This window comes from Apium graveolens, chromosome 9, assembly GCF_009905375.1.
Source record: "Apium graveolens cultivar Ventura chromosome 9, ASM990537v1, whole genome shotgun sequence".
NCBI lineage: Eukaryota > Viridiplantae > Streptophyta > Magnoliopsida > Apiales > Apiaceae > Apium > Apium graveolens.
Genome location: NC_133655.1, coordinates 264,399,708 through 264,412,031, shown reverse-complemented (window position 1 = coordinate 264,412,031; position 12,324 = coordinate 264,399,708). Strand labels below are relative to the sequence as shown.

The following is a 12,324-nucleotide window of genomic DNA, read 5'->3' as shown; positions in this document are numbered from 1 at the left end:
ATGTAGAATTTTTAATATGTATAAGAACAGGCTGTACAATAAAAGACTGGTTTTAGCGAGTTCATTTTACATCGTTAATTTGTAAAACTGGATATGATTATTGATTTTGTTTATAGGCTACATCGAAAGGCAAGCTATCCTACACATGATAAATTCTTCCTCAGCTCATTTTTTGGTAGAAGATAAGTTGTTTTCGGTAGATTAGCTTACAGAATGGTTCTAACCTTGATTGTTAATACAACAACAATTAACTATGTTAACACGAGTAGGCTGAAATCAGAGTCTGATTCAACTACGGTTGTGTATACATCACATGATCTAAATAATATAATTATTTTCCTTGTGTCTTTCAATGTGTAGTGTTGATTTAAGTTGATGATTTCACCATGGTTGCCGTTTTGCTCGGAATCCATGGGGCGGCCATAGGAGGCTAAACATAGTAAAGCAATAGGTAATAACACAACCTGTGATATGTGTGACCTTAAAAACTGGGGTATTGGAGTTATTTTGCAAAGAGAAGACAAAAGTGTGTATGTAGTAGTAGTTGTGTACAGTCCTAATTGAGTTGTCTTCTTGGAGGATCAAGGCATGCATCCTATTTTTAGATCATCTCTGCTGTTTAATTCTTGGATTTTTTCTGCAGTTTTGTCAATAGTATCTGTTGCTGCATTCAATGCTATACGTTAGCTTAGACTTTTGATCACTAGTGGAAGCTTTGTCTTCAATTATTTCAAACCAATATATTCTTTTTAATTGTCGCCTAACTTTTCTGCATTCTAACATGGTATATTCAATTCAAATTATAGAGGATTTATAACAATTCATTAATTTTGAATAATTGTTGTTGATTTTGGCTGATTTTAATTATACACGGATTTTAGTGGAGTTAAATAAATCTCGTATAGTCTTGCTGATTTGAGACAAATCCATCGAAATTTCCTGAATTTTGCTAAGATTTCTGAAAACATAAAATACACTAGTAAATTCATCAAAATCTACAATTTTATAAAATACAAAAAAATCCATGAAATTTTGAATATCACCAGATTTTAATGATTTTTTTAAAATCTAAATTGAATTCTCCTGTATTTTTAAAAGACTTTTTTCAAACCCTATTGAATAACATCATATTTCAAATGATTTTTTAGAGTCCGAATTGAATAGCCTAGGATTTTCAAAATCCAAAAAAATCATTTAAAATCCCAATTGAATATACATCTCTAAGTGTTTTAACAGCATAGTTAAAATAATAATTTTTTAAATTTTTTTTTACAGAAAAGTCAAGTAATAGTTAAAATGAAACATGTGGAATTGTTATGGATAAAAAACGTAAGGTGTATTAACTGTTGTATTTACTAAGGTTCGGGAGCTCAAGGCCTTTAATGGCTGCTCTCATATTTCGTAGATTAACTCTGCCTTTACGAGATGCCTACTTATCTCTGTGAATTTGAGAATCAAGCCAAAAAATGTAGTTCTGATGGATGGGGTGAGTCTCTTTATATAGATGTTGAGAGTCCTTAAATTGGACTAGGGTTAGGAGACTTGTTGAACAAGTGCTCAGACTTTGGATGGACATGAAGTCCTAGAATAGAGGAATCAGATTCCTAGTTGGCGTAGGTGTCCTTGAGGCTATCTTTTATAGAATTATATCATCGTTAAGAATCATTTAATGAGCTTGTAATCCCTCATATTTATTAATTACAAAATTAATAAATAATCAGGGCTTTGGGCCTCATTAATTGGGCTTCGTTATTGGACCGAATCAGGTCTAATCAATTTAACATTAATTATATTTCTAGGCTAATTTTAGGGCCATATCATTTGCCCCAAACTTCTGGGAAACCGTAAAAGATTTTGCAGAAGTTAAGTTAATTTGTTCCCTTATAAGGTATTGTTTTTGCGTAAAGTGTGGAGCGACCTACACATTTACAACAATTTGCCTTGCACACGGCTTCAGGGTTGTCTCAGAACCTCCCTATTATTTTCCTTACCTTATTCCTTCTTTTTAGGGATTTTCTAGTATTTTTCAGGAATTTTCCCTTAATTTCTGGGATTTTTCCTAATTTTCAAGAATATTCTGATACTCACATGTATTATTTTTTCAAGAATATTTTATCAAAAATAATTTTTGAAAAGTATTTTTTAATTTTCCCTAATTTTCAGGGATTTTTTTCTTATTTTTCCCTGTTTTTTGCGGATTTTTAGCAATTTCCCTGATTTTTTGCCCATTTTCTAATTAATTAAATAATCAGAAAATGAGCTCTCATGGTGCCATGCATCCTAGGCATGGGTCACCCCCGCCTAGGAGACATGTTTCCAACAACGCCCATGTTCCAACAACGCCTAGGAATGTTGCCTCTTGGGCGTTGTTGGTTCCCATCATACTTCCTAGGCGCCTAGGAGACATATTTCTAACAACGCCTAGGAATGTTGCCTCTTGGGCGTTGTTATTTTTCTCATTCTTCCTAGGCGTGGGTAACCCCCGCCTAGGAGACATATTTCTAACAACGCATAGGAATGTTACCTCCTGGGCGTTGTTATTTCCTTCATTCTTCCTAGGCGTGGGTAACCCCCGCCTAGGAGACATATTTCTAACAACGCCTAGGAATGTCGCCTCATGGGCGTTATTATTTTCCTCATTCTTCCTAGGCGTGGGTAACCCCCGCCTAGGAGACATATTTCTAACAACGCCTAGGAATGTTACCTCCCGGGTGTTGTTATTTTCCTCATTCTTCCTAGGCGTGGGTAACCCCCGCCTAGGAGACATATTTCTAACAACGCCTAGGAATGTTATCTCTTGGGCGTTGTTATTTCCCTCATTCTTCCTAGGCGAGGGTAATCCCCGCCCAGGAGAAATATTTCTAACAACGCCTAGGAATGTTGCCTCCTAGGCGTTGGTATTTCCCTTATTCTTCCTAGGCGTGGGTAACCCCTGCCTAGGAGACAGATTTCTAACAACGCCTAGGAATGTTACTTCCTGGGCGTTTGTTGTTTCAATCCTCCCATACTTCCTAGGCGTGGGTCGCCTAGGAGACAAATTCGGTACCACGCCTAGGAATCTTGTCTCCTAGGCGTGGTTTGGTACCTCAATTTATACCCCGTGATCTTCTATAAATCTAGGGTAAGTTAAGACTTAGTAAAGAATGTTTCTAGAACTTTGATTTTTCAAAATTCAAATTTGTTGGGCTTCTCGCCCTTGGTGACTTGATAGACCCATCTCCTTTAGGCCCATTTGTCGATTGAATTCCTTTTCCTCGGCTATAAAAGGAGTGGAGTGTGAGTTCATTTCTCACACTCTACTTAAATCTCTCAAAAAATTCTCTCCCCTAACAATATTTTCTCTCCATCTTTGCCATCGCAAGGCGATTTCCGGCCTTCTCTTCCGTCGTAGTTCTCGCCACTTTCTGGGTTTTTCTTGAAGATTCCGTTTGAATCTTCATCTCTTTCTTTTATCTTCAAGAGCTTTCTAGGTTTCGAGCTTTAACCACCCATGACGGATTCCTACTCTTCCCACTCCCAGATTCCCCAAGCTGCTCCCCGTCCATCTAGGGCCAGCCGAGGTAAAAAATCTCTCGTACATTCTTCAGTCATTTCTCTTAGGGATCTTTTAACCGAGTTTGGCGAAGCCTTTCCTAACATGCTCCACTTAGATGCTTATAACTACCCTTCTAAATATGATTCTGAACAAGTAGGTACTATAGCTCGTTTATTTGGTATTTCACACCCTTATAGGGCCGTGGTTCCGGGACCAAATGATAGGGCCTGTTACCCAAAGCTTGGGGCCATTCGGGTCTATAAGGAAACCTTTTATGCTGGTTTTCGTCTTCCTCCTCACCCCTTCGTTTTTCGCCTTTTGGCTGAAGCCCGAGTCTGTCCGACCCAACTCATGCCCAATTCTTGGCGTTTCATTCACTGTTACATGGCCCAATCGCGTAAACACGGTTTTGAGCTCAACGTTTGTGTCTTTCGCTATTTATTTAAGTTTGTAAATGCTTCTGAGGACCAAGGATGGGTCAAAATAGTTCATAGATCCTTGGCTCATTCCTGTTTTGTTTCTGGTACCAATCCTGACTCGTATCCAACTTGGAAGAGCGAGTGATTTTATGTGTTTCTGGATTCCGAGGAGGGTTGGGACCATTTTTTCAGGCCCAATTTCTCAAAGAGTGTAGACGGTTCTTTAAGGGACCTAAATTGGGAATAGATGAAGATGCGACCATCAAGGCCATCACAGCTGATAACTTGCATCATTGCGCTATCATCTTTTCAGAGGGTAATTTGCAAAATTTAAATCTAAGTGATCTGGGTCCCGAGGGTATTTATTTCCCCTTTTTACTTCACCATTTAATTACTTATTTATGTCATTATTTCTTATATACCTATATTTTTTTTGCAGCTAAGGTGGCTCTGGATGCGATTTTCAAGAAGAGGGAGGCTCGTGCTTCCAAGGGCTCCGCTGTTGAGACTCACCGCGATAAGCGGGTGAGGATTGGAGACGGCCCTTCAGTCACGGTTAAGGTTCACTTTTATATCTGAGAGGCCCCTTAGCCTCAATGAGGATACTTCTCCTTGCACTGTGACTTGGGGCCTTCAGAGGAGGGACACGGTAGTGGGGAGCTCTGAGGCTGCTGTTATTTGGTGTGAGAGCGTGGTTACGCCTCGTGACAGGGCCGAGATAGTAGAGTCTTCTGACGACCTACAAATCGAGCGTCTGGGTGCTCAGGCCATAGCTTCGGTAAGCCTCTTCCTTATCTTATTCTCCTTGTGCTTTTACGATCTTTTCACACTGCTTATTGTGTTTGAACATGTTTGTGCATATGAATACCTATCTCCAGGCCGCCCTTCACAACCTGAAGGATGTGAGGACTAGCCTGACCATTGCTGAAAGGGATATGGACAGGTACCTTAAGGCCTCAGAGGCTAACTTCACTCGTTTTCATGAAGTGGAGAAGGAGTTGACTGAGGAGAAGGAGAAGGTTCGCAAGCTGGAGATGGACGCTCAGAGAGATCGGGTTGAGGTGATAGCTGAGTACAAGGCATGTCAGGACTTTCAGGATGTCCTGAATGCTGAGTATGATGCTAACTTTCCTGAGACCTTTTCTAGCTGCTGGGAGCAGATAGTGGAGGAGATTGGGAAGAAGATCCCGGAGGTGACTCTTGCAGCCTTCTCAGTCCCTGTTGTTCCTGGGCCAGGACCCCTTCTTGAGGATATTCCTCTCTCCCCCATTTTGACTACTTCTGCTGAGGCCACAGCTTCCCTCTCTCGGGATGTTAACCCCATGGGAGACGAGCTTGTTCCCCCTCCTACTGCTACTAATGGGGGGAACGATGATGATGATTTGTTTAAAGATCTTGAGTAGTTTCCTTTTCATATTGGCCCATCGTGGCTTTCTATGTATGAACTTATTGTATTTTGAACTTATTACCCTTCGGGGTTTATTATGTTATGTTGCTTGTTTGCTTTTCTACTATTTCTTTTAAGTACTTATCCTATTTGATGGGAGTTAGTTTTGCTAGCCTTTTCGTAGCTTTCCCTTATATTTCTTCGTACTTGTACTAAAATAGATAAGCAAACTCAACCATATATAATATGGACCAAATAGTTCTAGGATGAGATGAACCAAACAGTTCTAAAACAAGTTTATGGAAACTCTTGGGATTCACCCCTTACATAATTCTGTGTAGAACTAGAATCTAAAGTAATAGTCTTATTAACACATGAAAGCCTAAGCAAGCAAAGCTTCAAGGTGCTTTTCAACATTTTTACCACTATAGTATGCATGAGCTATAGGTAGTAAACTTTCAGGTTTTGAGCATGCCAAATCCGAGGTACTTCTTACCCATCCATGGTCTCCAATTTGTAAGACCCTCTTCCTTGAACGCTCTTAACCTTGTATGGCCCTTCCCAGTTTGGGGCGAGTTTTCCTTTCTGCCCTACTCCAGAAGCTTCTACCTTCCTTAGGACCAAATCCCCTTGTTTGAAAAACCTTTCCTTTACCCTCAGGTTGTAGTAAAAAGAGGTCTTTTTCTGATATTCTACGATTTTTGCATGCGCTGCATCTCGTACCTCATTTATCAAGTCCAGGGCTGACCTTTGCCCCTCCTCATTTTCCTCAGCATTAAAAGCTTGGATTCGGGGAGATGAGTGCGCTATTTTTATTACAGGAACAACTGCTTCTGCCCCATATGCTAACATGAAGGGAGTAGCTTCGGTAGTGACTCTACAAGTAGTTCTGTAAGCCCAAAGTATTGGGAGTATTTCATCCACCCAATTATTCCTGGATTTCTCAATCCTCTTCTTCAACCCATCTAGAATTATACGATTCGCTACTTTCGCTTGCCCATTAGCTTGTGGATGAGCTACAGAGGTGAACCTTAATTCGATCTCATTCTCCTCGCAGTACTTCCTGAACTCTTCGTTGTTGAATTGTGTTCCATTATCAGTGACTAGGATGCGCGGGATTCCATATCGACAACATGATATTTTCCCACAGGATTTATGCAACTTGCTTAGTCGTGATTTTGTCCAAAGGTTTGGCTTCAACCCACTTAGTAAAATAATCAATAGCCACAACCAGGAACTTCCTTTGTGTCGTGGCCATGGGGAAAGACCCAAGTATATCCATTCCCCACATGGCAAATGGGATGGGAGAGTTGATGGAAGTCAACATCTCGGATGGTTGTCGAATAATTGGTGCATGTTTCTGACAACGATCACACTTCTTCACATATTCATTGGCATCAACCATCATCTCTAACCAATAAAAGCCTAAACGGGATATTTTATGAGCCAATGTCTGCCCCCCAGGTGTTGCCCACAGATGCCTTCGTGTACCTCTTTAAGAGCCAAGTGTGCCTCATCAGGCCTGAGACATCTTAAGTAAGGAACCACATAAGGTCTTTTGTACAAAATCCCATCGATCAAGGAGTATCTCAGAGCTCGAACAGGAAACTTTCGTGCTTCAGTCACATCATTTGGAAGCCAACCAGTTTGAATATGGGCCTTAATAGGATCTATCCATGATGTTCCCAGCCCTATGGGGGCTACAAGCTTAATGTCAATGCTCCGCGTTTTCAAAACGCGGAAGTATACACTTCCTGAACTTTCCTCTATCTCTGATGAAGCAAACTTAGACAATGCACCTGCCTTAGCATTTTCCTCCCTTGGGATGTGCTCAACATGACATTCATCGAACTGAGTCATCACAGCCCTTACTAGGCGGACATATTTAGCCATCGTATCATCCCTTGCCTCAAACTCTCCCTTGACCTGGGATATGACCAACTTCAAGTCTCCGCAGACCTTTAAGTTCTTGACTCTCAGTGTCCCTGCTAGGCCGAGGCCAGCTATCAGAGCTTCATATTCTGCTTCATTATTTGTAATTGGGAAGTCTATCTTCATAGCATATTCAATCAAGAACCCATCGGGGCTTTATAAAACTAACCCTACTCCGCTTGAATTTATTTTTGATGCTCCATCAAAATAGAGAACCCAATATTCCTTCTCCTTAACGGCCTTTTCTTTGCCTCCTTTATCACCTTCTGTGTCTTGAGGTATAGTATATTCCTGCCCCCCCCCCCCCCCCCCGACTTCGTGGTTGGGTATGGTACATTCCACGACGAAGTCAGCCAATCTCTGGGCTTTTAATGTCGTTCGTGGCTTGTACTTAATGTCAAATTTTCCCAGCTCTATTGCCCACTTAATTAACCTTCCACTAGCTTTGGGACTATGGATAATATTTCTCAAGGGCTGATTTGTTAGCACTTTAATCTTATGAGCCTGAAAGTAATGACACAGTTTTCTTGAAGCCATTACCAAGGCTAAAACAAACTTCTCGATAGTTGAATAATTCAACTCAGCCCCATGCAAAATTTTGCTAACATAGTATACAGGTTTCTGGACTTTAAATTTCTCCTTAACCAATACAGCACTCAAGGCATTTTCTGAAACGACCAAGTACAAGTATAAAGTTTCATTCAAAGCTGGCTTGGCCAACAATGGGGCCTGGGCCATATATTTCTTTAATTCTTCGAATGCCTTCTGGCTTTCCTCTGTCCATATAAAATCCTTAACATTCTTCAAGGATTTGAAGAACGACAAGCACTTTTCCCCAGATTTGGAGATGAACCGCCCCAATGCAGCAACCCTTCCAGTGAGCTTTTGAACATCTTTGATGGTTTTTGGTGGCCCCATATCCAAAATTGCCTTTATTTTATCGGGATTGGCCTCGATTCCTCTCTTGGAGACCATCAGTCCCCAAAACTTTCCAGATCCTACTCCAAAAGCACACTTCGCAGGATTTAGCATCCTTTTGTGATATCTCGGGACCTCAAAAACTTCGTTCAAATGGGTTATGTGGTCAGTTTTCACTAGACTCTTGACTAACATGTCATCGACATAAACCTCCATGGTCTTGCCAATAAGATCCTTGAAAATCTTATTTACCAATCTTTGATAGGTGGCTCTTGCCAATAAGATCCTTGGGGGTGTTTGCCCCCATGCTTCACTCCATCCAGCATGTCCACTTCCTCCAACCTCGGGGTACAGGGGCATCCCGTAGGGGGGATTAGTGGTGACAATAGTTGAATATTCATACCTTGCGGGCTGAGAGTTTACAGGTGCACGTATCTGCTGAAGGGGATTCGTCCCTTGAGGAGCCGGGGGATCCGTCCCTTGTAGAGCCGGGGAATTCGCCCGTTGTGGCTGAGGCTCAGTTGCCCCTGTCGGGATTCCTCCCTGGGTGGAGGCGTATGATGAGTGTGGGGGTATCTCCACTATCGACGAAATCGTTTGAGTCGTCCCCGCTGGTGTTCCTTCAGGGGCGTTGTTTCCTCTCCGTGTTCTCGCCATGATTGTTGTTATGCCTTCCCACAGACGGCGCCAAATGTTATGGATAAAAAACGTAGGGTGTATTAACTGTTGTATTTATTACTAAGGTTCGGGAGCTCAAGGCCTTTAATGGTTGCTTTCGTATTTCGTAGCTTAACTCTGCCTTTACGAGATGTCTACGTATCTCTGTGAATTAGAGAATCAAGCCAAAAAACATAGTTATGATGGATGTGGTGAGTCCCTTTATATAGATGTTGAGAGTCCTTAAATTGGAGTAGGATTAGGAGACTTGTTGAGCAAGTTCTCAGACTTTGGATAGACTTTGAAGTCCTAGAATAGAGGAATCAGATTCCTAGTTGATGTAGGTGCCCTTGATGCTATCTTTTATAGAATTATATCATCGTTAGGACTCATTTAATGAGTTTGTAATCCCTCCTATTTATTAATTACGAAATTAATAAATAATCAGAGTTTTGGGTCTCATTAATTGGGTTTCGTTATTGGACCAAATCAGGTCTAATCAATTCAACATTAATTATATTTATAGGCTAATTTTAGGCCCATATCAGGAGTATTCTTTTTTTTTTGTTGCTAAATTTATATAATTATTTTACAAAATTAAATTTCACATTAAAATTGTTTTAATAAATTCTACATTAAAATTTTTATGTATAGAAAAATTGATAATCATAATTATGTAGGTAATTCGAATATTACTGTAAAATGAAGCTCATTAGACGTAGCAGGGTTCCTTCTTTTTTTTCTTTTTCTGTTTTTTTTCCCATTTTTTAGTTGAAGGAATATATTTCTTTTTGTGATGCCGATCGCTGAGTGTTTTTCCCCTTAAATGTAGTAGTATTTTTTTGAAGCAGATCATTGTGCCGATGTCAATACAAAAGCAATGAAGGCCCAACCCAAGTGTTTAATGGGCCAGAATACGGAACCAAGCACGGGTTACCACTTTAAAGAAAACCAACACTAGCCCATATGAGTATTTATTTTTTTTGAAATGGAGCCCATATGAGTATACTTGATGTTGATATTCATTTACTGGTCATTTTTTTAATCTTAAATTAATAAATAAATTGAGTTTAAAAATTGTTTTACAGAATGATACTATGGACATAATAAATGTGAAAATGAAGTGCCTAGCTTTTTTTTTAGCTTAATGACTTGTTTATAATTTAGAAGCAGCATATACATATTATTTAATTAGGAAAAAGTTCTATTTTAATGTGCAAGTACATACACACATACACTAAACAGTCCCCCAATCAACTGTTTTACTTATCACTAGAAAATTACCCCTTTTTAAATTAATTTTGAGCAACTTTTTTTTCACAATTGAATGTTTGTTACTTCACATGTGAGGACTTGTATTTGGATTCTGTTTCATTACATTATGATTATAACAAATTAAAATTCACATAAATAATTTAAAAAGTTAAATTAATTCATGACTGAGACTAATATGCAAATAATACGCGACTCAGTTCAGAATGTTTTCCTCTGTGACCGCAACAATTTGAAATCACAAATCAATATTTTCCAAATTCAAATTTATAAAGTTAGACAGAAAAACCTAATTTAATTAAAATATTATTAATTAAAATAATTAAGTAATTCGATTAAAAAAAATCTGAACTCATACTTAAAATCAAAATTCAAAATTCCAAAGGTAGAAAGTAGATTCCACCATGGCACCATGCGCTTCAAATAAAAAATAAAATAAAAATGCAATAATAATCGATGTCTAAAAGACTATAAAACCATAATAACATCAAACGACAACATCTTCAAAGCTCCAGAGATTAACCATGCCACCATCCACAACGTCCCGTTCAGCCGGACCCACCACCATGTCATCAACACACTGAGTCTCACAAAAATCCATACAAGACTCAAACGAATTCAGACCCGAATTATCAGCAGAAAACCCGGCCGGAAGATCCGACCCGAATTGTTTCATAGCACTGAGGCGAAAGTGAGAGTCATGATAGGCCTCGTTTGGGAAATTGACTTTAGCTTTGGCACCTCTGATGTTGACAGCTTCTTTGTCATAAGCTCTAGCAGCTTCTTCAGCAGTGTTGAAAGTACCAAGCCAAACACGTACTCCTTTTCGTGGGTCCCTTATTTCAGCTGCCCATTTTCCCCATGGACGTTGCCTTATTCCTCTGTACACATTCTTTCGCTGCCTCTTCACACTCTTTTTCACCTCCTCACCGCCTGTTTACAAAACAACTCATTTTTTTAAGAAACAAAAAATCCAAATTAAATTTTAAATACTAAGAAATTTTGGGTACCTGATGAAACATTGGGGGTGGGCTGAGGTCGTTTGAGGGAGGGGGTGTGTTGATGGGTGATGTGAGTGAGGTAGTTGTGATTTTGGGTGAAGGGAGAGAAGGCCCGGGTATCAGGAGAGGGGACATTTCTGGTGCAAGCTCGAGGGGGGATAATGTCACTTAGTATTGAACCTCCACACATTTTTTCAATTTTCACAGAATTAGAATGCTAAAGAAAGTAGAGAGAGTTATTTTCTGCTTTATGGATTGATGAAATATTTGTGGTGATATCTCGGGGGTTTTATAGGGGGTTATAATAATAAAGATAAGAAAAAGGTGGTCAACACTTACCAGGTACCAAAATCTAAACTTTTATGGCATTCACTGTACCATCTGTATCCAATATTATTACTCATTTATTGCACCATCTTATCTCCCTCTCTTTTATCTTATTTATCTCTTAATTTTTATGCACACATCTTAAAATAAATTGACCCGCATAATAAAATTTATTATTTTTAAAAAAAATTTGTACATAAAAATTTAAATTATATGGTTTTATTCAGGAAAAGAAAATTTTGAAAATTATTATTTTAACTATGCTCAAAACACTTAAAAATGAGTACAGAAAAGTCAAGCAAACTATTAAAATGAAAGGAGTAATATTTTTAGATTTTTTCAAGAGATCAATAATAATTATATTGTTATTATATCGATAGTGTTGTTATTATTATCTGAGAAATAAAATAGGAGAAATACGAACCTTTGGTACTAGCTTATTTGTCACCCTGATTGTATCGTATTTAGTTTCCAGAATAAATATGTACTAATTCTTTGTGTATCATATATGCATTTTAAAGTTAAATATATATATATATAATTTCATAAATGTGCATTCATCGAGAATATTGTGAAAAGATAAGACTTGACCAAAAAGAAAAAGGATAAAAAATTCTAGTGCAGATATTATAACTATCTGTTGTATTTGTTCATCCCAAAAAGTAATGAATATCCCCGTCGAAATATAATAATAAAAAAGTATCTTATTTAAGTGCTAGGAAATGGTTCTGGTATAATACTCCCGTTATATATTTCTCATTTTGACTTCTGACATTTTTAATGGTAAGTGATTGACTATTAATTTACGTCTAATTTATAAAATTAAATATAATTATAAGTGATTTTGTTTAATTCGTATTTATAAATATTTTAATA

General features: G+C 38.5%; 1 protein-coding gene across 1 annotated transcript; it reads right to left on the bottom strand.

Annotated features, from left to right (window-relative positions):
• Window positions 1–10,433: 10,433 nt before the first annotated feature.
• Window positions 10,434–11,395, bottom strand: LOC141682827 (ethylene-responsive transcription factor ERF071-like). The gene is made up of 2 exons (XM_074487518.1): window positions 11,131–11,395; window positions 10,434–11,053 (listed from the first exon to the last, which is right to left on the bottom strand). The coding sequence occupies exons 1-2, from the start codon at window positions 11,309–11,311 to the stop codon at window positions 10,608–10,610; spliced, it is 627 nt and encodes a 208-aa protein (XP_074343619.1). The 5' UTR covers window positions 11,312–11,395; the 3' UTR covers window positions 10,434–10,607.
• Window positions 11,396–12,324: the final 929 nt, after the last annotated feature.